The 25,696-nt window shown below is 50.7% G+C and overlaps 1 protein-coding gene across 1 annotated transcript; it reads right to left on the reverse strand.

The window, feature by feature from the left end:
• Positions 1-2,794: 2,794 nt before the first annotated feature.
• Aars2 (alanyl-tRNA synthetase 2, mitochondrial) lies at positions 2,795-16,106 on the reverse strand. Its single transcript, XM_050119353.1, has 22 exons — positions 15,715-16,106; positions 14,974-15,165; positions 14,183-14,328; positions 13,798-13,965; positions 13,196-13,340; positions 8,627-8,772; positions 8,352-8,460; positions 7,981-8,019; positions 7,792-7,903; positions 7,303-7,436; positions 6,792-6,936; positions 6,385-6,557; positions 6,154-6,267; positions 5,928-6,068; positions 5,522-5,659; positions 5,332-5,441; positions 5,104-5,212; positions 4,723-4,845; positions 4,414-4,524; positions 3,839-3,922; positions 3,602-3,712; positions 2,795-3,208 (listed from the first exon to the last, which is right to left on the reverse strand). Exons 1-22 carry the CDS (start codon positions 15,940-15,942, stop codon positions 3,044-3,046), a joined length of 2,943 nt encoding a protein of 980 aa, XP_049975310.1. The 5' UTR covers positions 15,943-16,106; the 3' UTR covers positions 2,795-3,043.
• Positions 16,107-25,696: the final 9,590 nt, after the last annotated feature.

Genomic DNA, 25,696 nt, shown 5'->3' on the forward strand with positions numbered 1-25,696 from the left:
GATTACAGGGGTGTAATTTGGCTCTTTGGATTTATGTGGTACGGGGATCAGGCCCAGGGCTTAGAACATGCTAGGTACTCTGTCACCTGAGCTCTATCCCCAGCCCAAATGACCACGCATGAGTCCCAGTGTGGCACTGATGGCATCATGCAGGCCCACTGGGTTTATTAACCGTGTGGGGGAACCCTTGCTTTGAAGACGTGCACCCCCACTCCCACCCTTCACTCTTTCCTGTATCTAGGGAGAGCTCTGGCTGGGTGGTTTGTTCTGATAAAGGAGGGGCCTCCGTACGTTCCTTGGCTTCATTTACTTCAAATGGCACGCTTCAGTTTCAGCTACTTGTGCACATATGTGTTCCTGTGTAGACAGGTGCTTGCGCTGCCTTCTTTACAACTCTGCAACCCGGACAATGAAATGGTCAACAGTGACTGACTGTGTTTGAGACGGCGTGTCTCAGGAGGAGTCTAGGCGTCACACGAAGAGACAGGCTGCGCAATGATGACTTTAAGAAACGTCTCCATCTACAGAAGGAAGTCAACTGCAGGATACAGCAACGGCGCTTGAGATACTTTGGCCGTGTAATGAGAATGAATGACGGCAGACACCCGAAGACAGCACTGCTTGGAGGAGTGCACGGGATAAATCGAAGAGGAAGGCCCAGAAAACGCTGGACAGACAACATAAAGACAGACTGTGGAACCTTAGGTATGGCAATGACGCAAGCATCTAGGACTGCCCAGGACAGGAACAACTGGAGAACCGCCATAAACGGGCTGTCCGTGCATGCTTAGTATTGCCGGGGCATACATGATGAAATGATGGTGCAGATAGGAACACACGTGTGTATACACATATGGAGGTAGGTTGAGAAATGATGGTGCAGATAGGAATACACGTGTGTACACACATATGGAGGTAGGTTGAGATGACGCAGATAGGAACACGTGTGTATACACATATGGAGGTAGGTTGAGAAAGGGTCCTTCACTGCCTTGCAGCTCAATGACTAGGCTAGACTAGATGGCTCACCCAGGGCTCTGCCTGTCTCTGTGCACCCCTGCCCGCACAGCACAGCTGGGATCCTAAGGGCATACCACCACACGTGGCTTATGTAGCTTTTGGTACTTGAATTTGGTCCCCATGCTTGCCAAGGAAGGACTTCACTGCAGTTTCTCTTCAGCCCCAGCTTCAGCCTTCTGCTTCAGCTCTGCCTTGGGGCAGGTACTATGCTAACTTTTAAAAGCTTGTCTTTGGCTGGGCATAGTATTGTATGTGCCCAGACTCAGTGCTTGGGAGGCAAAGGTCTCTGTGAGAGGCCAGCTTGGCCACACAGGGAGTTCCAGGCCAGCCAAACAGCTACATAAGGAGACCGAGTGTCAGGTATAAAGGAGTCCATCACTGCCTGACCAACGTGGCTTCTCTGAATCCTTCCTTACAGCCTGGGCGTTCACTGGCCATCCCAATGAGCTCAAAAAAACCTCTCAGATTTCCTCGAGGCTCACACCCTTGCTGCCCAGCTCAGACACCTTATCTCAGTGATGAAGCGAAGCCAGTCCTGTCCTGTGGCCTGCTCTTTCCTTTTCCAACTGACACTCCTCTCTCCACCCCTACTGGAAGCACGTTCCACAGGGGAGAAGCTGTTACGTCTGGGGTTTGTCACTGTCAGTTGACCAGGCAGCAAGCCATAGTGGCCTCACTTCAAACAAGTCACTGTTAATAAAATGAATGACATGGGCGCGTACCCTGTTGTTCTGATTTTAACATGACACTCTGGGCCTTGATAGCCAGGAGACCCTTCATGGTACCCAGGCAATCCTGGCCCACAGTCCCCATCTGAACCACTCTGGTGGTTGGATGATCTAGAGTTAGGGACCAGATGCTTTTCCATGAGGGTGAGTGGTCAGATTAGTGATGGGGTATGCATGAGGAAGGCCATTCTCACATTGCATCTGGGTGTGTGGGTGTGTGTATCATAGATTCGCAGCGGCCCACAGAATCCAGAGAAGGGATTTGGGTGTGCTGGTGCTGAAGTCAGTGACTGTGGGCCACCACATGGGTGCTGGGAACTGAACTTGGGCCTCTGCAAGAGCAGTGAGCATTCTTTTATTTTGAAACAAGGTTTCTCTGTGCAATAGCCCTAGGTGTCCTGGAACTTGCTCTGTAGACCAGGCTGGCCTCAAAGTCACAGACATCAACACGTCTTCGCCTCCTGAGTGCTGGGATTAAAGGTATGAGCTGCCACTGCCCAGCTGCAGTGAGCACTCTCGGTGGCTGAGCAGGTCATTTTTCTGTTTGTTTTTCAAGATAGGGTTTCTCTAGCAGTCCTGGCTGTCCTGGAACTCACTATGTAGGCCAGTCTGGCCTCACACTCTGAGATCTGCTTGTCTCTGACTCCTGAGGCATTTGCCACCACTGTGTGACCAGGCCACTCTTTTTTTAAACGTCAGAATCTTACAGGACTACCAATCTTCTGTGAAATATTGTTTTTTAATTTTTATTATTTTGTGTGTTTGAGTGTTTTGCCTGCATGTATGTCTGTGTACTACATGTATGCCTGGTGCCAGAGCCTCCATGTAGATTCTGGGAATTGAACCGAGGTCCTTTCAAGTGCTTTTTTCTGTTTGTTTTTTGAGACAGGGTTTCTCTGTGTAGCCCTGGCCATCTTGGAACTTAACTCTGGTTGGCCTGGAACTCACATAGATCCACCTGCTTCTGCCTCCCAAGTGCTGGGATTAAAGGTCTGTGGTCCACTTTGCCGGAACAAGTGCTCTTAACCACTGGGCCAACCCTCCAGCCTGGTGAAACACTTTTAATAGGCACTCTTAGCTACAAGAGCCCAGATCTTCATATTGTTGGGGTAGCTGCTTCTCAGTTCGTGTTGGTTTCCTTGAGTCTCCTGGTGTGAAGTGGCCCAGGTGCCCCTCTTTGGCTCAGGTACCTGGCCTCCAGCTGCTGCTCTTGTGCCTCAGCTTCAGGAAGGCCATGTGGCTTCCTGCCGGCTCCAGATGCTTGCCTCATTCCTTTGGGTCCTGAGTGGGCCTGGTCAGAGCTGGTTGAGTGCGTAATCCCGGGCTGTCCCGAGGGCAGCCTCCAGGTCAGCAGTGTGTCCAGTCCCCTGGGCGATCATGCGAGAGCCCCAAGCCTTGCCTCCCATGTGGCTGCACACGGCCAGTGCCCAGGCTTCTGCTGTGAAGGTGGGCGTGGCACCCTGGGGAGAGAATCAGGAGGGGAAGCCATGTGGAGCAGTCCTCCCTGTCACTATCCATTCAGCAGACCCTAGGGACTATAGTCACCAGCAATGAGCACCCTCCCCCAGGCTGAGCACGGGGCAGGGGCACCTGGTGAGGCGGTAAAGAAAGGGCTGGACTGGGAATGTGTGCAGAAGTGATGAGCGCCCGGGACTTATTTGAAGGAATTGAGGCCTAAGAGGCAGGTGACTAAGAAACCTCACAGTGTCTTCTGGGAAGGGGGAGGGGGCGGACAACTCTATTCCTGTCACAGGTTATAGTCCCCTACCCTAGATCTCCTGCTTGGAAGGAATAAGAGGTGGAACCAGAGTGAGTTAGGGGCCATTTAGGGTGGGCCCTTGGGACCCCCTCACCTGGGCCACCTGGCAGGCACACAGGACACCGCCAGTGGGCTGGGGGCTGAGCAGCAGCACAGACATGCTGGGGGCCTTCTCGCACAGCTGCCGCACCACCTTTACCAGCACCTGCGTGAGGACGACAGAGCCATCTACCCTTCCCCAGATGCCCGGGCAGGACTAGGTCTTCCGCAGGCTCCCGGCAGTCATCCTCCTGCCCTTACCCCACCCCCCAGGCCCTCCCAGGGTACTCACCGAGAGGGACTCAACGGAGACAGTGTCCACAATCAGAGGCCCCTCCGAGTGCCGTTTCAACAGCTCTTGGGATTTCTCTGCAGCCTGTGGGGCAGGAAGAGCAGCAGAGGGGTCGGGCACAGATATCCTGCTTCTGAACTGAGACCTGTCTAGCAGCACCTTCCTTCCCATGCTTTCCGTTAACAGAGGTGGCAGGGCCCTGCCTGGCTTGACCTGCTTTCCTGGGTTCCATCTGTGACCTTCTGCAATGGCCTCACCAGTTCTATTTTGTTATAGGGCCTTTAAAAGTTGCTGAAGGAGAGAAGAGGAAGGCCAGATGGCACAGATGGACTGGGAGGGGACTAGGAACCGACAGGCAAGGAGCAATTAGGCTAACTGGCATTCGAGTCGGGAGGCTGCCTATGGGAAGGGCTGGGGGAGAGCTACGGTCGGGCAGAGGTGGGGATGGTTTGGTGATACGGTATCCGGTAGCAGATCAAGTAGGAAGCTGCCCCTGACTCCTATCCCAGTTCTAGCAGCTTCTTGGATTAGTGCGGTGATGTTGGAGTAAAAGGCATGGCTGCCCCTTCTCTCACCTGGCCCTTCTCTAGTTTCCGGATGGCAGTGTTGGCACGGCGCTGTAGTGTCTTCAGTATGGTCTGTAGCTCCTGCCGCTGCCACTGAGGCATCACAGCCGAGTCTATGACCTACGGCCAGAGCTGTGTGTCACCCTTGCCAGAGCTTCAGAGAGAGGACTCACAGAGCCTGGGCAGACGCCATGCCCACCCTGAAGACAAACGTGGGCCAGCCGGAAGGCTGGAGAGGGATGGGGAGGATCCGGGAAAGTATGGGGAAGGAACAGGGCCGGCAGAAGGTAGGGAGTCCAGTGTTGAGGGTGGTCTGACCTCAGTGAGACGTCCTATGTCCTTAGATAGCCGATGAGCCTCTGGCAGGTCCCGGCTGCCCCGACTTAGCCGCTCCCTGGCTGCTTCCACTTCCTGAGACAGGCTCTGGCCCACCTCTCGGGCCTATGGGAGGCACAAGAAAGTGAAGGCTCCCAGACTTACCCTACCTCCTCCCAGGACAGGGTCTGTATCTCACTGCAATCAGGGCCATGTTAGAAATGCTGACCAGCGGGGACACCAGCCCTGCTGAGCAGTGGCTAGCATTGTTATAGCACAGCAGGGATGCTGGCTACAGCACTGGGCTTGCCAAGCCTGAGTGTCAGCTGTGTGTGTCCCTCACTCCCCACAGCCAGAGGTCTCCAGGACTTCGAGCACTCTAACCTGTTGGGCCTGCTCCCCAGTGATGGCCAGTAGGCGAGTGATACCCTTGACCAGCTGCCGATCCCCAATGATCACCAGGTCCCCCACAGCCCCGGTACGTAGCAGGTGCCTATAAGGAAGGTGGAGAAAGAGGTGATGATGGAGAGAAAGAAGGGAGAAGTCCGAGCCCAGAGCAAGGCAGGTGGTGACGACCCAGGGTCCCGGGACAGGGTGGGAAGAGTGACTCACGTCCCACAGCAGAGCTCCACCGAAGTCTGCAGTGCATGCTGGGAGGCTGGTGCCAGTGCCTGGGCCACGGGAACGCCCACTGAAACCACCCGCACGGGGTCTGGGTACACCTGAGGTGAAGGCAGGACAAGGGCTCTTAGCTGCCTGAGAAGGGCAGGGAAGCCCTCTGGGGTCACCCTCTACCGCTCACCTCATCTAGTGAGCGAAGGCCGGGGATATGGGCGGTGTGTGCCAGGGGTACCTCCTCCATATACACAGCCTTATCCTGCCCCACAGCCTCCTGAACGTAGCTCTCTACTGTCCGGAGCTGCTCTGTGGTCAGTGGGGCCTGGGGGTGGCGCAAGGGAACAAAGCAACAGGTGCGGGTTGGGTAACTGCTTCTGCCCATGAAAGGGGAAAAGGTGTTCCCACTGGGAACAAGGACGGTGAGGAGTGGCCAGAGGTGATGGGTCGTGTCGGGAGTAGAGGGGACTGGCTGAGGTGAGGTCCCACAGGACAGATGGTGGTGCTGACCCAGGCGCTGGGGCCAGTCCACCCACCTCCTGTCTGTCTTGCAGCATGCCATTTCCCATAATGCCTCTCTGTGCCCAGCTTACCTGGGTAGCCACATCAAAGCGGAGCCGCTCAGGGTTGAGATGAGAGCCCCGCTGCTCGGTGGAGGGCCCGAGGGTCTGCCGAAGTGCCCAGCTCAGCAGGTGGGTGGCTGTGTGCTTAACCATGCATCCCATTCGCCAAGCCTGAAACACTTTTGTCACCCAGGGTCCTGGGTGAGGGTGGGAGTGGGGAGGGAGGGGGAGCAGCTGGGGTGGGGGGGGGTCTTACCTTATCCACATACAGCTGCACTTGGTCCCCCACCTGCAAGCACTCAGGGGCCATGGCCTCATGCAGGATGAAGCCCCCACAGGCCTGCGCCCGGGCCACAGGGAACAGTACATCCTGGGGAGAACAAGGCAAAGGTGTCACAGTGACTGCCTGCGGCCATCCCTCCACTTGGATGCCCCCAGCCTCGCTTTTGCCTCCCACAGAAATCAGGCAGAGGTGCTGGATGCTCACCTGCTGCCCTGTACGAACAAGGTAGCCACGGTCTGAAGCCTGACCCCCTTGTTCGGCGTAGAAGTTGGTTCTGTCCAACAGGAGGCCACAGCGCTGGCCTGCCCCCACAGAGGTCACCGTAGTCCCATCCTCTGAGAACAGCTGTAGCACTTGGGCCTCACAGAGGCCAAATTCTGCCGGAGGCATAGGGATTATCAGTGTTAGGGCCTGGGATGTGAAGGGTTTGGAATCTGAGGGAAAGGCATTTGACTTTGGAGGGTGAACCAGGGAAGGCGTTTCCAAATGAAAAAGGCAGTGACCCCTGCTGGGCACACTGGGGAATGCAAAAGGCTGGTGGCTACCACGCCTTTCCTTTCCAGTCAAGGTCAGGTAAGCTGGTAACTACCTGCCAGGGTCTAGGCTCTCACCATAATCCCCGTTTGGTCGCAGAGAGTAGTTATACTTAGGGCTGTCATCAGTTGGGGGTACCCCATGATGGCGCAGCTCCTCCAGTGCATGGACATCAAGACACAGTCCTTCTTCCTGAACTGGCTCTGCCTGCTGGGCCCGGTGCTGCAGGACAAGTGTGTGTGTGTGTGTGTGTGTGTGTGTGTGTGTGTGTGTGTGTGTGCGCACACGCACAGAGGTGGGGAGACTGCATTTACGGAATTTTGGGAGCAGGCCTCCTAGCCCACAACCACCCCTGGGGAGCCCTTCTAGGACACTGTGTTGGGCTCCTCTCTTCTGCTCTTGTTTGGTCCCTGGGGCTGATGTTCCTCTCTATGGACTAAGTGGGGCTGAGGCTCTGTCCCCTCTCCCGTTGAGATGATAGGACAGACCCCACCTCAGCTTCCAATTCAATGCCTAACTGCAAATCTTGCCTCAGTTCAGGGCTGAGAGAGGGACGGCTGGGACACCACAGGGTCCAGCAGTCTGTACCTGAGCCTCCTTCTGGGCTAGTTCCTCCAGTCCTGCCGCGTCCAGCTGCACCCCTTTCTCCTCCAGCATTAGCTCCACCAGATCCAGGGGAATCCCCAGGTTCCCAGCCAGTGACAATGACCAGGCTACCTCAGCTGAGGAAAGAGAAGCAGAATGTTGAGGATGGGGGAGGAAGTGAGCATGCGGGCTCAGGCTTTCTCAGCCACCCACAGTCCGCCAGTGCTCCCGACCCCCATACTAGGTCCTCTCAGGTGAGGAGCCACCTTCAAGCTTCAGGCTCCAAGGTCAGACAAAGGGAGCCAAACAGTTTAAGTGTGAAGCTGACATGGGAGACAAGGGATGGGAGGCGGACCTGGATGGACAATTAGGAGAAGGGGTGGCAGGACTTCTGTCATGGGCAGGCCAAGCACCCGCGAGAAACTTCTAGGCCCCTGGCGGGCTGAAAGCTGCTGCCTTTGTGTCTCTGCTTTAGCAAGGCTCCCAGCTCACCAGGGAACAAATCAGAAGGCCCCAAGCGCTTCACGGTGCGATCAATGATCCTCCGGCCTCGCTGCAGAGAGGCTAGGAAGGCTGCCTCATCCTCGGACACCAGGCTGGCTATCTGAACCAAGGCAGGGCAGAGTGGAGCTGTGTTTCCTTGGAAACAGGCAGCCCCCACCTCCCCAAGCGAGTCAGTACCTGGACTGAGTTCTTCTGGAGTTCTGGATAAGCACTTCCCTAGGGTGGAGGAGAATGTGGAGGAGGTGAGCAGCCCACCCTTCCTCCCCACCCCGGCATCAAGGGACACCTGCCCCGGAGGCTAAGATGCTCTGAGAACTGGAGAACTCAAGCAGGGAAGTGGTTTCCCAGGGGGGCAGGCATACAAGTGGAAGGGAACCCCATAGTCAAAGGATTCTTCCAAGGTCTCTGCTTTTCGTGAGCAAGAGCAGCCTTCTCAGCCTCCTTGATGCGGTGCAGGACTGGACAGTGAGGGCGGGACATGTCGGGGCTCAGTGGTAGGCTCCCAAGGGCCCAGGAGGCATGCAAAAAGGAGGAAACTCTGCACTTACCAATGTCTCCACCACCACTGGCACCAGGCTGCCTAGAAAGCCAGGCGGGGCTCGCAAGACCTCTGTGGAGAAGCGTACAGCTCGGCGGAGAATCCGGCGAAGGACTAGCCTAGGGGGGTTCACAGCCCAGGTATGAACTCCTAGGATCATCCGAGCAGCAAAACGGGGAGTGGGTGCTTGCCCTATGCCTTCTGAGTGCTCGACCTCTCTTCCCCTTCCCTTTCCCCTCCCTCCTAAACCTACCACCCCGGCAGCACCTGCCCTTCCAGACTCACGGGGCACCTGACATCCCTGGGGAGACTCCATCAGCAATGCAGACACTGAGTGTGCGGATATGATCGGCCACGACTCGGTAGGCTGTGTCTATGCGTCCCTCATCAGCTGCCCCTACCCGGCCAGAGTAAGGGGGCACCCCACAGCCCTGAAAAGCAGGAAAACAGGCACAGCTATTGCCCCTGCATGCACAGACAGGTGCCCGTCTCTGCCCTAAAACTGACCACATCAGAACAGAATCCAAGGATGGAGTCACGTGCCTATTCGGAGTGCCTATGAGAAAACCCAGGGGGCTGGAGAGATGGCTCAGTGGTTAAGAGCATTGTTTGCTCTTCCAAAGGTCCGAGTTCAATTCCCAGCAACCACATGGTGGCTCACAACCATCTGTAATGAGGTCTGGTGCCCTCTTCTGGCCTGCAGGCATACACATAGACAGAAAACCCAGGGAAAACAAGAGTCTTGTGACCTCAGTCTCTTCACAACACAGATCTGTTCTTGGTGTGTTCTCATGCTCCTCCAGGTGTGGCAGACAGGAGCGAGTTCACTTCAGCTGTTGTTATTTGTCTACCTCTGGAAAAACATGTTTTTGCCGTGTGTGGCTTGTCCTTATACAGTGTGACTCTCCTTAACCCTCCAAGTATAAATTGTCTGACGTTCTGAATAAAGTTGGCTACTGCATGAGGCTTTAGTTGGCCAGGTTCACACCACCAAAGAGAGTGGTAACGACAGCCCTAATGGCATTCCCAACACTCAGGAGGCAGAGGCAGGTGGATCTCTGTTGAGTTTGAGGCCAGTCTGGTCTACAGAGCTACTTCCAGGACAGCCTGGACTATACAGAGAAAAACCCTATTTCAAAAAACCAAAACCCCTAAAACCAAACAAACATAACAGCCTTCTGGAAAAGCCATGGTGGGCTAGGACTTGCTGGCCTGTGTGGGGTGCATGCTGAGCTAAAAGGCCCACAGGGGCCATGGCCTGCTGAATTTCCACTGCGAGAGCAGAGGCACTCCTGGAGAACATGCCATCTGTGCAGGCTAGAATTATGTCACCCTGACACAAGCTCGAGTCGTTTTTGGAAAAAGGAACCGCAACTGAGAAAACGCCCACCATGGTGGTGAGGCTGTGGTGCATTTTCCTGGTTGATGACCAATGTGGGGGTTCAGCTCACTGTTGGCAGAGCCATTCCTGGGCTGGTGGTCCTGGGTCCTCTAAGAAAGCAGGCTGAACAAGCCACAGTGAGTGGCAATACGCAGTGAGCCTCCGCAGCCTTTGCTTTGTTCCTGCCCTGGCTTAACTGATATGACTGATTGGAAGAAGAATCATAATAAACCCTTCCCCCTCCAAGCTGCTTGCGCTCAGAGTTTATCACAGCAATAGAAACCCCAAGACACCATCCAGCCTCTTTAGAGGGCACTATCACCCTTTTTGCTTTACTATTTATTCATTGAGACGGGGTCTTACTATTTGTCCCTGCCTGGCCTCGAATTTGTTATGCAGATCAAGGTGGCCTCAAACTCACAGGGATCCACCTGCACATGCCTGGCCTCAATGCTCGTTTTAAAGAAGAGGTAAAAGGGTTTGCGGATGTGGTTCAGTTGGTTAAATGCTTACCTAACATGCATGTAGCCCTGGTTCAACCCCCGAGTACCACTTAAAACCGCGCATCGTGGCAGACTTCAGTAATCCCAGAACTTGGAAGAAAGGCAGGAGGATCTGATGTTCAAAGCCATCCTTGGTTGCCTGGCAAGTTCAAAGCCAGCTTAGGATACATGAGGCTGTCTCTTTAAAAAGAGAGAATAGCCCAGTGGGGTGATAGTGGTGTGCGCCTTTAGTCTCAGTACTCCCCGAGGTAGAGGCAGGTGGATCTCTGGGTTCAAGGTCAGCCTGATCTATAAAGCTGAGTTCCAGGACACCCAGGGCTACAAGAGAAACCTTGTCTCGAAATAATGAAAAAAAAAAAAAAACTGAGTTCGAGGCTAGCCTGGTCTATAAGAGCTAATTCCAGGACAGGCTCCAAAGTTACAGAGAATCCCTGTCTCGAAAAACCAAAATAGAATGAAAAAAAAAATCAACAAATAAAATTTAAAAAATTAAAAAATAAAAGTAACTGGGCAGTGGTGGCCTACAGAGCAAGTTCCAAGACAGGTTCCAAAGCTATACAGACAAACCCTATCTTGAAAAACCAACCAACCAAACCTAATCAATCAAACAAACAAACAGATAAAGCTATGTGAGACCACTAGCTCCTTAGGAGCAGACATGAAATCTGGACCAGGCTGGTGGGACTCCATGCTTGCCTCTCTGATCATCCTAGAGGTAGGTCAGGGGCCAGGGAGAGGAGTGGGGGAAGCTGACATACACATACTTAAATGTGCCCCGTGGGCCACTTGATCTGCATAGCTCCAAACATACTCTAGTGCAGGCTTGTGTTAGAGGTCCTGCCACTCACTATGCTGCTTAAGCCACTCCCCCAACCCCACCCACCAATGGGTCTTCTCCTTTGACCTCTGTGTCGTCAATCTGCCACCACCCAAGCTGCACCCCTCCCCTGGCTTTGGCCTGGATTGATAGAGAAGCGGCTTTCTGGCTTTCACTGTCTTCTGGTCCCAGCTCATCCTCCACACAGCAACAGCACTGCCCTTGTGGGAGTGCGTGGCAGATCCCGCATCCCCTCCACCTGGGCTTTTCTGTGCATGCGCAGAATAAAAGCTCTCTTTGGACTTCAGGACCCACAAGATGGGACCCTTGCTACCGTCTTTGCAGGAAACTATTTGTAAAAATGTCCTTTCTCTGAGCACAGGCCACTGCCATAGGACTCTAAAGCCGCTTCCCATCAGCAGATAGCATCCATTTCTCCACCTCTTGTGCAGAGATGCGAACCTGTCATTCCAGCACTTAAGGAGGTAAAAGCAACGGAATCAGGAGTTCAAGGTCATCTCTGGCTACACAGAGGTCCCAGCTCAAAAAGATAAAGAACACAAGGAAGGACCCTTCTACAGCCTGCCCTCCTTCTTGGAATCCTGCTGGGCTGAGAACAAGCCTGCACTGAGCCAGCCTCTAGATGATAGCAGACCTGTGGCTTACCCACCCCACTGTCCCAAACTAACAGCCAACCAGTCCTAAAAGTAGAGCTGCCTTGTGGCCAACCACAGATGTCTGGATGAGCTCATGCGAGACCAAAAGGATGACCCAGAAAAGGTGGCCTGGCCTGTGCCAATGCCCACAGACTCCTGGACGGGGTCGCATTGCTGCCTTACAGCACCGGTGTACCCACAGCGAAAGCTCTCTGGCCCCACCCACATCACACAGGATTCTACGGCATCTTCCTGTCGATTGAGAGTACAACTGATAAAAGTGAAGCCACCCAGAGATAGTGCTTGGCTTCCTAAAACTTTTCAAACAAGGCCGTTAAAAGCCACACGCTAGGGACTCAACAGTCAGGAGCACTTGCTGCTTTTCCTGATGACCTGAGTTCCTTGTGATCTGATGCCCAGCCTTCTTCTGGCTTCTGTAGGTACCTTCACACACACAACACACACTTAAAACAAAAACTACAACAAACTATGTTAATTTGGGGCCAGGATATATAAATATTTGTGGCAGTAAATTTTACTTTATTAGCACACTTATCTCATCCTTAAATGTTCACAAGGCGCTTCAGAAAACCACCTTACAATTTCATTTGCAGAAGGAATTTTTGGAAAAAAAATAAACTAGTTTATATTTTTAAATTTGATTAATCTTTAAACCTTGTTGCAAATGACATCCTTTCAGAAATATAACTTAGAAAACCACAGAGCCACAAATACAGCCACTGTGAAGGCATTGAAACGCAGCTCTCTTAGGAAGCTTGCATGCATGTTTTGAGTGTATTTCTCCTCTATATCTCCATCTAAATACTTAAGCTCACTCTTTGCTTCACTAGGACCTCCTGTGATGCAGTCAAGGACCCTGCTTTATCTGGGTGGAGGTCCTAAGGGGGCGGTGCTGAATTGCATCTCCTCGCCTTTGATGACAATGCCGTATGTCAAGCATTTCCTGCCATGGTACCCACTGCCATCTGTCTGGAATAAGCTTTCTGTACTGACTCTTTCAGGGTCTAGATCTAAGGTCATCTCCCTGGCAAGTCGTGGCCACACAAGTGGTCTAAGGTCCTCTGTAACACCTCCACCAGGGCTATCTGCAACGCTTGTTGCCTGCCTAGGGTCTGTGAGCTACGATCTTGTTCTTTCACTCACTGATTGTCTGCCACTCACTCATGCTTGAAGGTGATCTCCATTTCTACTTTGATCTTTTGTACCAAGCATAAAGATTTGGATTAGTGGGCTAGTCAAGCCATGCCCTTCTGCACAGCTTCTTTATTTCAGCCACCTTAAAGAAAAAGGCAAGCCCCTGCCAAAAGCCAACGATACACCGTGTCAAAGAAGGCAGAGATGGTTCCTAAAGATGACAGCCAAGGTTGTCATCTGGACCACAGCCTCCCTACATACACACACACACACACACATATGCACACGCGCACACACACACACACACACAGAGCGACGGGGCGGAGGCAGAGGTGCGCTCACCTGGTGGATGGCACTGAGCAACGGTGAGAACAGGTCTGTGTCATAGGTGGAACGCTTGCCCTGCAGCACAGCCACCAGCCTTTCCAGGCCCATTCCCGTGTCCACATGCCGCTGGGGCAACGGGTGCAGGCTTCCATCTGCCTCTCTGGCCAGGGAAAAGGTGCAAGGTGAAGCCAGCTGGATCTGACAGGTATGAGGCAGATGCTCAGGTTCAGCAGAAACCTGAGGACCCAGGGACTGAGGGTAGCAGGAACCTGCAGGACAGTGTCCTAGTCTCCTCCCGACACAAAAGAAGATGATGACGGCCTGGAGTCCTATCCTTTCTCAAAAGGGTTAATTCCATCCTTACTCTTGCTTGGGCCCTTGCCTGGACCCAGGCTGCCTACTAAGCCAGATTCATTGTCTTAGAGAGGCATGTCAAACCATGTTAGAAGAAAATATCAGTGATCACTAAATCCAACTCCACTATACGACAAGAGGCCAGAGAGCAGCAACCACCAGTTGAAACTGTCATGGACAAGGACTAGAATTAGGTCAGTTTCTATTTTAAAAAGACCACGTGAGCTCAGCTAGGAACTAACGGTAGTTTCTGCGACCATTACCTGTTGTGCTGCATGAAGACCAGATTCCAAAGCTCCACCAGCTGAGGGGCTCCCACTCCCCCAGCCAGGTCATAGTGGATCTCAGTACAGGGCCCACAGGGCCCAGTGTCTCCCATCTCCCAGAAGTTCTCCTGGAGTCCAAAGGAAAGCACGCGACTGGCAGGCACTCTGGGGAGAAAGCCAGAGACGTGCTGGGGGACGGGCATGCTTACAAGTCAGCACCTCCTCTGCTATGACAGCTCTTAGCCAAGTCCAGCTTGGGAAGAGGGGGTCCCAGGGCTGGACCACAGCATGCTCACACATGCTCAACTCAGGAATCTGTACTGATAGTCTGCTTTCCAGTCTTCCTATGGCCTGGGGCAGACAGACGAAGGGGTTAACTTACCCCAAGCTGAGCCAGATGTCTCTGGTCTCCAGGTCTGGCTCCAGCCCAGTCTTGGAGTCACCTCCGAAGTAGGAGACCCATAACCTGTCCTCAGGGATCCCATAGACCTGAGTCAGCAGTTCCCAGGCCATGCTACACGCCTCTTCCTGCAGGGGAAACCAGGGTGGAGTCTCCGTGAGACCATCTGAGTTCAGGGACCAAAGACAAAACCATTCTCACTACCCACCCTATTTTCAGACCGAGACGTGGCCATTTCAGCCTTGAGTTCTTTCTGCCCAGAGAGTGTCTCCGCTCTTACAAAGTCCACCCACCTGAACTGGGGACTTTATATCCAGTGACCATCCCAGCACTGCTGTCTGGCCATCTGTTCGTGTAACTGTCACGCAGCAGTCAGGCAGGAACCACAGTCCCTTTCTTCAACCAGGGAAGTGAGCTACACTCCTTCCTGTTGTATGTCTCTGTGTGCACGTGTGTGTGTGTGTGTGTGTGTGTGTGTGTGTGTGTGTCTGTGTGTGTGCACTTATGCATCAGGTGTGGGTATGTACACGTGAAACTGAAAGGACAGCTATGGGTGACTGTACTCAGGTGCCTTCCACTTTTTGCTTCAAACAGGGTCTCTCACATTAGTTTAGAGTGCAGGCCAGACTAGCTTGCCTTTGGACTCCCAAGGATCCTTTTGTCTCCACCTCCCATTTGGAGGCTCCAGAATTACAGGCGCACACGACTGGCCTTCACTTTTTATGTGCCTTCTGGGGGATCTACAAGCACAGCACAGCTCCCTGGAAACTCACCTTGAAATAGTCGCCCCCAAAAGCCCAGTTGCCAAGCATCTCAAAGAAGGTATGATGCGAGAGATCTCGGCCCACGTCCTCCAGGTCATTGTGGCGTCCTCCGGCCCTCACGCATTTCTGACTGTTAGCCACACGCCGGAAACCTGCCATCTCACTTCGTGGATCCACTGTGCCCAGGAAGATGGGCTTGAACTAGAAGCACATAAAAGTCGGAGAGGGGACTCCTCAGTAGAAGGTTAAGGGGGAGTGATGAAGATGGCTGTTCAAACTCAAGGCTATTTGTGACCCCAAGGGGGCAAAGTGGTCTTTGCCAGGGGCATCCCAGGAGCTCAGGCAGGCATCTCTGGTGTGTGTAAAGCAGAGAAGAGGTACATAAAACCAAACCAAAGACCTCAGCCTAGTAAAGGTGGCAAAATTTACAGATAAGAAGTGGTTGGCCAGAGTCAAAGAACATAGCAAGCGTGCAATAAACACCTGCTTAACGGATGAGTTATATTTATTTAAATAGTCTTCCACTCGGAGCCTGAACCTCGCGGCTCCACATCTGCTGTCCAGGGATAGGATAATAAATTTAATTTCTCCCCACAAGTCTCCAAATTAATTTCCCAAGCCCTACCTAGGCCCCTAATCATTGCACCTAGTGCCTCATCCACAGGCGCTCTGAGTTCCGCCCAATCCTGAAGCTCCTTTCTCAGGCAAACCCCCGAGCTCCGCCCCCGATCGGTGAGGTCCCGCCCCTACCTGGTTCATGCCGGCATTGACGAAAAGCAGGCTATGGTCGCCGCGCGGCCTCACGGAAGCGGAGGGCACCAGCCGGTGGCCATGGCGATCCCGGAAGAAGCTCAGGAAGGCGTCCCTCACGGCCGCTCCGTGGAGTGGACGGGCCTCGGTGGAGAACTGCTGCCATGGGCACGACCTCCCGATGGCTCGCCGCAGCCTCCAGGCTGCAGCAGCCACCGACACCGCCATCTTAGCTCCGGGCAGTGGCTTCGCAAGGGCAAAGAATGACGCGTGAAAGGAAGCCTAGTGTTGCCCACAGCGGCCCCTGGCGGGTGGAAGACTTAGGGGGGCAAGCCTCAATATCTGGTGGAAGTGATTCTGCAAGGACACCCTCTACCCCACCCCACCCTCCGCGAGCTGTACAACACACCACTTTGCACATAGTAGTCCCTTAATTCATCCAGTATTAAACCGATATTCATAAAAGGATCATTATGTGGCTTTATTTTGAACGTTAGACAAGATTAACACAATACCTCAGCTCCCAAAGTCTATACTCTGGTAGCAACAGTTAGTTGTTTTGTTATTGGTTTTGTTGGGTTGCAGTGAACAGGTGTGGGTGCAGTTCCGTGTGATTTGTGCTGTTCTAGGCCGGAGAGTGCCAAGGGATCACGGGTATTCAAGATTCAACTGGTTAATAAGTACAGAACTCTGCCTAAGTGCCAAGCACTGCTCTAAGACTTGCCATTTCCTCCTCTGCCCCAGGTTTTGGAGAGAGCTACTTTGTCCTTAGGGACTGAGGCGGGCGCTTTGGAGCAGAACTCTGGTGGAGACAGAAGCCAAACTGCATCTGCTGCATTGTTAATTGCATAATGACATTTGGTCTTTTAATTTGCTCGGGGATGAGAGAATTCAGGTCGTCGGGTCAGGACAAAGCAGGTGGCTAAAAGCTGCGGGATGGCTTTCCAGAGACCTCCCAAGGCCCGGAGGTTCTGTGTGTTTGCCGAGGGTGAAGGATACCTGTCCCCTGGGCCCAGTGCCCTTGACTTCTTTTCCACCATTACAGCAGTAACTGGGACACCCACAGGCCTTGTGGGGGAAGCTAGACAGCTCAGGGGCTTCTCGGGACCTTGGCCTTTAGTCTGGGAAATTAAGCAGATCTGGAGAGAGAAAGAAATTTTCCAAGGTTAAGACCCAATGGAGGAAACAGAACTGAGGTCTCTGTGGTCAGGAGGACGGCCTTGGCCACCCAGGGGGCTCTTTGGGCCCTCAGTCTTTCTGTGATTTGTGTCTTTTGAAGGACAGTTTCCTAGCTGGGAAAACTTAGTCTATTTTGGACTTGAGTTTCTGTAGTGGTAGTGAATTCTGGCGAGACGGTCAGATCTACCCCATGCTTCTTTGTTTTTCTCCCTTTTTCGTGTAGGTATTGTTTTGATTTCCCCGAGTGTTTTTGGAACAGGTGGGGATTTCTGAGATTGGTGACCTTGAAAAAGACTAAGACTCCTACCAGGAGACTGGTTTTCCGGAAGGAGTAGCTCCTTAGGCTGGTTCTGATTTACGCACAGTCACTGTAGGAGGGAATCTGTAGAATTTTAGAATTATCTTTTTTGTTGTTGTTGTTGAGCTGGCATAATGGCTTGTACCTTTAATCCCAGAACTGGAGAGGCATAGGCAGGTGGATCTCTGTGAGTTCAAGACCAGCCTAGTCTACATACAGAGTTCCAGGCTATTCAATGACCTACACAGAGAGACCAGATCCTGTCTCACATTTAAAAAAAAAATAGCTTTATTGGTGAATGAAAAAAAGAAACAAAAAGGAAGACCTAGCTGTGGTGGAGGGAAAAGTTCATTATAGACATGAGGGAGAGCATAGTCAGAGGCAGGGACATCTGGGAGAGTCCAGAGAGAGCAGGACCCTGTGCCTGGCCATGTGAGGAGAGGGGGAGGGGAGAGAGGAGACCAGGGGACCAGGAGACCAGGAGACCATGCGGCCGGAGAGTAAAGGGTAGACAAAAAGGACCAGATAAACAAAATGGCTGGATTATATAGGAAAGGGGAAGGGGGGGGGCGGGTAGGGGTCGCAGCCCAAACCCTGGGCTGGAGAAGTTTAAGATACCAGGTGGGATATACTGGTAGGGACTGAGGATGCTGGGAGAACCTGGTGGGCAGGGTCTACTTTGATATGTTAAATAGACACCTCAGTTAGATATTTGTCCCAGGTTTGAGACCTAATAATTGGGCCTTACCTAGCATCTAATGAAGCCCTAGGTTCCCCCACCAGCACTATATAAACTGGACACGGTGAGACACACCTGTAATTCCAGTCCTCCAGAGGTAGATGCAGGAGGATGGGAGGTTCAAAGTTATCCTTGGTTACACAGACAGTGTGAGGCCAACCTGGGAGAAATATCCTGTCTCAACAAGTAAAGAAAAAAATAATCCCCCTCCTCCCCAAGACAGGGTTTCTTTGTGTGGCCCTAGCTGTTTTGGAACTCTCTCTGTAGACCAGGCTGACCTAGAACTCAGAGATCTGGCTGCCTCTGCCTCCTGAGTGATGGGATTAAAGGTGTGTGCCACCACTGCCTGGCAAAAAAAAAATAATTTTACTAAAATAGAATTTAGGAATAGAATGGCAGATTGGTGGGCAAAGTACTTGCTATGCGAATATGAAGGCTTGGGTTCGGATCCTCAGAACCCATGTAAAGCCAGGCACCTGGTGCACACATCTCTTCAGTTGAGTTCTACATTGAGGTGGGAGGCGGACACAGCTTCCCAGAAGCTCCTGGGTCAGTAAAGTTACCCTGCCTCAGAGGCAGCAGGCAAGGCGCAACACCCTAGGTTATCCTCACAACCTCCACACTGTGGATGCACGGACATACGTGCACATTCATCACACACCCAAGAAAATTCACACACACAATTCATCCACAGAGTGAACAAAACTTTTAGCATTTTCACTGCCACTGCCTTGGAAACCAGCCTTGCATTCTTTGACCACTGCCCTCTGGTCCTTTGTTCCTTCCGAGCCCCAGGTAACCATTAATCAGATTTTGTCATTATATAGATTTGATTACTGTGGACATTTCTGTCAATAGCTTCATTTATTTGTGGCCTTTTGTGGATGGTTTCTTTTTTTTTTTAAAAAAGTTATTATTTTAAAAATTATTTGTACGTTCATGCAAGTGTGTGTGTGTGTGTGTGTGTGTGTGTGTGTGTGTGTGTATGCAAGTGAGTGCAGGTGCCTGTAGAGGTGTTGAATTTCCTTGGAGCTGGAGGAATTGCAGAGTGTAGTGAGTCACCTGATGTAGATGCTGGGAACTGAATTCTGGTCTTCTGGAAGACGCCCCTAAAGTCCCCCTTACTCAAGGACTGATAACTTCCGGGAACACTGAGGGCTGTTATTCTTGTAAGATAACAATTCAAGTGATTTCACAAGGTTGGAGCTTGGCAGTGGTGGCGCACACCTTTAATCCCAGCACTCAGAAGACGGAGGCAGGAGGATCTCTGCAAATTCGAGGCCAACCTGGTCTACAGGAGCTAGTTCCAGGACAGGTCCCAAAGCTACAGAGAAACCCTGTCTCAAAAAACCAAAACAACAACAACAACAAACCCAAAAACAGTGAACAAGGTTGGTTGCCCCAGCTGCACAGGCTGTTTGATCACACATAGGCACATACAGAGGCAGGTCTGTAGGAAGTACATGTAGGAGGGACATAGGCAAGAAGTATGTCAGGATGTGTGCTTGTCCCCAACTCCCATTGGCTGAATTCAGAAAGTACCATAGCCTTGTGGGTTTGGGCTTTTATAGGCTCTTGACTGCCCTAATTCAGCACCATTTCTCTGGGGATCTCAGGTATGGACCCAGTCAGTGTCCCCCTTCCTGGCCAGTATTTAATAAAGCCTGCTTTTATTGTATAATTCTGGAACTGGTCTTTGTCCCCACAATTCTCAGGTTTAACACACACTCCTAACTGCTGAGCTATTCTCCCAGCCCTTGCCACTGGCCTCTTTCATTTAATGTTTTGAGGATTCATTAATGGGGAGCATGTATCATGGATCTTAGAAATGCATTTTTTATTGTTTCTATTTGAAGTAGGATCTCCCCTCTTACTATTTTACCCTCCCTGTTAAAAGGTAATCATTCTCTTTTATTTGAATGTGGAGTTCTATGTGGTATTTCCTGGTGAAGCAAAGAGGTTGTCTAGGGCTGGGAATGCAGTTGTTTTGATTTGCCACTGTCACCTGATGAGGAAGTTAAACCAAAGATCTGTACCTTCCCAAGATAGCTGGAGGTGGAGAGAGCTTGTTAGGCGGGAAGTTCCCAACCTGGGAATGTCTCTCGGGAGAACCACTTCACTGTCTTAGTATTATTTAGAGGAACTTCACTTTGTGGTTCAAAATGAAAATGTAGACTGTTCTGGTCATTCCCCAGCTGGAGCTTCATGAACACCACACTGGGCACTGCCTACATGGTTGCTTAAAAAAAAGTGGGGCTTTTTCTTCTCAAGGGACTTCTCTTGCGCTGCCACCTGACCTACTTATCTTGGAAGATTCAAAGCATCTGTCTGTCCATCTTTGATACCTGTCCTTTCTGTTTCACTTGTTTAAAAGAAGTGACACCCTTGGCCTGGTGATGGAACGTGTCCTTTCTGATTTCCCCTTTGCTCTGAGAGCAGGAATTCAAGGTCTGTCCTGCACTGATGGACAGAGCCAGAAGAGGGACTTTTCACCCTTAGAGCACAGTGAACCAGCTCTGAGAACTTCCTCTTAGAAAGGCCTGAACGTTGAAAGCTCAGTCTCCAAGAGGCCTCTCGTGATGTCTCAAAAAAAGTATTTCCTGAGAAATAATACCCAAGGTTGACCTGTGGCTTCCAGTCAGGGGCACATACATGTACAGAGGCACACACACAGACATCCCCTACACACACCGACCCCTACAAAAGTGCAGACACTGACTGGGTGGGTCTGGGATGGGTCCCAGAGGGAAGAGAAGTCATTGTTGCCTGGTTCTAGCAGGATCTTGCCTTTCTTTTTTCTTTGATAGATGTCTATCATCTATCTATCTTATCTATCATCTATCTGTCTGTCATCTATCACATCTATCATGGTGTTTGTTTGTTTGTTTGTTTGTTTGTTTGAGACACGGTTTCTCTGTGTAGCCCTGACTGCCTTGGGACTCACTCAGTCAACTAGACTGGCCTCGAACTCACGGAGATCCACCTTTCTCTGCCTCCTAAGTACTGGGATTAAAGGTGTGTGCCACCACGTCCAGCTTCATCTATCATATTAACGTGGGCATATGCATGTTGCAGAGTGTGTCTAGAAGTCAAAGGACAACTTGCAAGAATCGGTTCTCTCCTCCCACTATGTGGGGTCTGGGGATCAGATTATCAGGGTTGGCAGCAAGCACCCTTACCCCCCAGGCTGTTTCACCAGACCAGGGTCTTGAGATTTCTAGCAGGTTTTCAGGGGATGCCGTTGCTGGTCTTCTAGATTCCACCTTAACCGACAAGGGTAAAGTAGGGGGCTGGAGTATAGACACAGGTCTATTTGGGGCCTAATATTTGGGTGAGCCTATGTTACATTTTCTCTTGGGAGTCATGTTCCATGCTTTTTCTGAGTAGCTGGGTGGAGCACAGAGCTAGTCCTATGGTTGTGCCTGCCTGAAAGCTCTTTTTATCCCGTTGCTTAGAGACAGAAAGATGTAGCTGGCAGCCCTGCAGAGGAAAGGGAAGGCATGAGACTGTGTGCAGCTGACCAGGAGGGACCACCAGGGATTGGGAGCTCATGGAGTGGTGGACCCCCCCCCCAAAGGTCAAACATCTAATGCTACAGACATCCTTAGTGTTAAAAAAGTTTAAATGGTTATATAATTGCATGTATAATGTCCTCAGTTTTGCCACCTAGCCTACAAAACCTGAACCTTTTAAAAGTTTCTCAGTCTGTCACGCCAGGAGGTGGTGGTGCACACCTTTAATCCAGTACTCAGAGGATCTCTGTAAATTCTAGGCCAGCCTGGTCTACTTAGTGAATTCTAGGTCAGCTAGGAATACATAGTGAGACCCTGTTTCTAAAACAAAACAAGCCAAAATAAAACAAACAAAAATAATTTAGACATCATGTAGAAACTCAAGCAAACCACATGTATATAGCTTAATATTTAGAAAGTCAGTATCATGGGCTGGGATATATCACACAGGATGGAGAGATGGCTCAGCAGTTAAGAACACTGGCTGCTCTTCCAGAGGTCCTGAGTTTAATTCCCAGCACCCACATGGCAGCTCACAATCTGATGACCTCTTCTGGTCTGCAGGCACACATAAAGACAAAGCACCTGCATACATTAAAAAATAAATCCACTATCATGGGCTGGGGTAGCACACAGGGAGAGCATGGGCCTAATATCTGTGAGGCCTTGGGTTTGATTCTCCAGCTTGCAAACAAAAATCCCTCACATAAAAGAAATCAGCATTTCTCTCTACATCTTGGATGTAGAATAGAACCTGGCAGTTACCCTGGGGGCTTTCTGTTGTATGGAGCATGGCCCCTTGTTCCATCCCACCCGGCTAGCTTACACCTGAAATAATCACACAGAAATTGTATTAATTTAATTACTGCCTGGCCCATTAGCTCTAGCCTTTTATTGGTTAACTCTCACGTCTTGATTAACCCATTTCTATTAAATCTGTGTATCACCACGTGATTGTGGCTTACCGGCAAGATTCTAACCTATGTCCATCTCAGGCAGGAGATTCATGGTGTTGGCTGTCCTTCCCAGCATTCTGTTCTGTCTACTCTGCCCACCTAAGGGCTGCCCTATCAAAAGGCCAAGGCAGTTTCTTTATTCAACCAATGAAAGCAACACAAATACAGAAGGACCTCCTACACCAGCTTTCTGTCTTTTCCTCAACCCCAAGCTACTTTCCTCCTCCCAAAGGCATCCGACACCCTGACACTCCTAGTTGTTATTACTTTGTAGTAATAATACTTGGTCCTTTATTAGCATATGTTAATTGTACAAAATAATGTGCTTCATTATGACATTTTGATACATGTATATAATGGACCTTCATATTCACATTCGATTTACACTCTTTTTGAGACAAGGTCTCAGGTAGTGCAGATTGGTAATGCTCCCAACTTGCTATGTAGCTGTGTATGACTTTGAACTGCTGATCTTGCCTTGCCTCCTGAGTGCTGGGATTATAGGCACAAGCCACCATGCCTGGTTTATGTTAGGGATGGAACCAGGGTCTTGTGCATGCTAGGCAAGCACTTTACCAAAGAAGCTACAACCTCCATCCCTGGTTTGCTTATCCTTTATCAGTCAAATGTGTATTTTTTAATTCTTAAAGTATCCCATCATTCCCCTCTTATTTTTAAACAGGGTCCTAGTTATGCCCAAGATGGTCTCAAACTCTTCTCATTCTAATTTTATGTATATGAATATTTTATCTGCATGTATGTGTGCACATGCTTGGTGCCTGGGGAGGCCAGGAGAGGTTGTTGGACCTCCTGGAACTGGTCCTGAGCCACCATCTAGGGGCTGGGAAAAAACCAAACCTGGGTCCTCTACAAGACCAGCAAGTGCTCTTAACCACCGAGTTGCCTCTCCAGTCCAGATCTCAAACTCCTTTTGTGTTTATTTTACTGTTTTTGTTTTCCAAGACAGTGTTTCTTTGTGTAGCCCTGGCTGTTCTGGAACACACTTTGTAGACCAGGCTGGCCTTGAACTCAGAAATCTGCCTGCTTCTGCCTCCTGAGTCCTGGGATTAAAGGTGTGCTGTGCCACAACTGCTGGTCTCTAGATCTCAAACTCTTACTCTGTAGTGGTCCTTGCTGTTCAGCCCCTCTAGCATCCCTGGGATTGTTGACCTGGAGCACCACAGCCAGCCTGATGATTTAGGATGAGTTATGTCCTTCCATACAGGGGCTTCTGCTTCATCTTCTTCCTCCTAGTAACCCCCACGCAGAGCCAGGCACACCTGACCTGTGCTGTTCCTCAGTCTGGGTGTTTGTTGACTGTATTCAACATTCAGTTGATGTTCCTTTGTCTTCTCTGTTTCATGCAAATTAGCACCTGGCTGTGGAGAACTCTTAGGTACAGGTTTGGGTCCCTTTGGGAAGACTCAAGATGCTTTTTTCTTTTCCTTTTAAATGTGTGTTGTGCTTGTGTGTGCATTAACATTGTGTATACTGTGTATACCTGCCTGTGGAGGCTTGAGGCTGATCTTGGGAATCTTTTTTTTTCTTTTTTCTTTCTCTCTCTCTCTCTCTCTCTTTTTTTTTTTTTTTTTGAGAAACGGTTTCTTTGCAAAACAGTCTTGGCTGCCCTAGAACTCCCTCTGTAGACTAGATTGACCTCGAACTCACGGAAATCCGCCTGCTTCTGCCTCTCGAGTGGGGGGTTAAAGGCATGTGCCACCTCTGCCTGGCTGGGAATCTTTCTCTATTGCTCTCCACCCTATTCTTTGAGGCAGGGTTTCCCACTTGAATCAGGGCTCACTGGAATGACTAGTCTAGCTAACCAGCTTGCTCTGGGGAACGTTACCCACTGAGTCCTGGGATTCCAGGTGGGCTACCACCCCTGCCTGGTATTTATGTGGGTACTGGAGCTTAAACTCTGCTCCTCATACTCACTTAGTGTGCATTTTACTGGGCGAATCATTTTCCCAGTCCCCTGTAGATGCTCTTATCCCAAACAGGGCATGCAGACGCGGATGTCTCTTTGTGTCCCCTTATCAACATCAGTTTTATTCCGCCTGTTCCAATTAATTCGCTAGAAGTTGCAACACGACCAATTCTAGTTCTTTCTCCTCACTGTCATTGTTTAGTTGGAGTCTTGTTATGAGGAGACTCTTCCCCTGACCTGTTGGCTAGCCAGTAGCATAGTCAACACAGAAACAGGCAAATGTGTCGTTTCTCTCTATGTGTGGAAGTCAGAAAACAGCAATGGGTGTTGGACCTCACCATCTGCCTTATTTGAAAAGAGCCCTTTTCTTTACCGCTGCTCATGCCAAGCTAGCTGGCCCACAAACTTCAGGGGATGCTCCTGTGTCTGTCTCCCATCCCCATGTAAGAGTGCTGAGATTACAGATGCGCCAACTGCATCTGGCTGAATGTGGGGTCCGGGGGTCTAAGTGCTCACACTTGTGTTTTGTCCTTGGGTCCTTTCCCCAGCACCCTGGGTCCTTATGAGTGATTAGTAATCTAGCCGAATTATTACTACTGTTGCTTTTAATTAGTATTAGATTTTTTTAAAAAAAAATTCTGTTATACTTATGGTTTATTTGATACATTTTTTTTCTTTTTTGCGGGTTTTTTTTTTTTTTTAATGAGATGGATCTCTTGTTGCTCAGGCTGGCCTCCAGCTGACTATGTAGCTGAGGCTGTCCTTGAACTCTTGATCTTCATACCTCTACATCCCATGTACTAGAATTACAGGAGCCACCATGCCTGGGTATTTTATATATTTCTTGCCTTAAACCTGGAATCAGCCACTTCTAAAAGTCCCAGGCTCAAATGCTCTTTGTTTCTTCCTTTCTCTCTTCCCCCCTCTGCCCCTCTTTTTGCTTTTTCTTTCTTTATTTTATACTTTATTTTTATTTTACATACATTGATATTTTGCCTGCATGTATGTCTGTATGAGTGCACTGGATCCCTTGGAACAGGAGTTACAGACAGTTGTGAGCTGCCATGTGGGGGCTGGTAACTGGATTCAGGTCCTCTGGAAGACCAGCCAGCGCTCTTAACCACTGAGCCATCTCTCCAGTCCCTCTTTTTTGGTTTTTCAAGACAGGGTTTCTCTGTGTGTCCCTGGTTGTCCTGGAATTTGCTCTACAGAACAGGCTGGCCTTGAATTCAGAGATTCATTCCCACCTGCTTCTGCCTCCTAATGCTGGGATTAAAGGTGTGTGTCACTACCGCCCAGCTCAAAATGCTATTTCAAAACTATAATTTAAACTGGGCTTGCTGATACATACCCACAATCCTAGTTAGTACA

Source organism: Alexandromys fortis, unplaced genomic scaffold (genome assembly GCF_014885135.2).
Source record: "Alexandromys fortis isolate MF-2015 unplaced genomic scaffold, M_Fortis_MF-2015_v1.1 scaffold_145, whole genome shotgun sequence".
Taxonomy (NCBI): domain Eukaryota; kingdom Metazoa; phylum Chordata; class Mammalia; order Rodentia; family Cricetidae; genus Alexandromys; species Alexandromys fortis.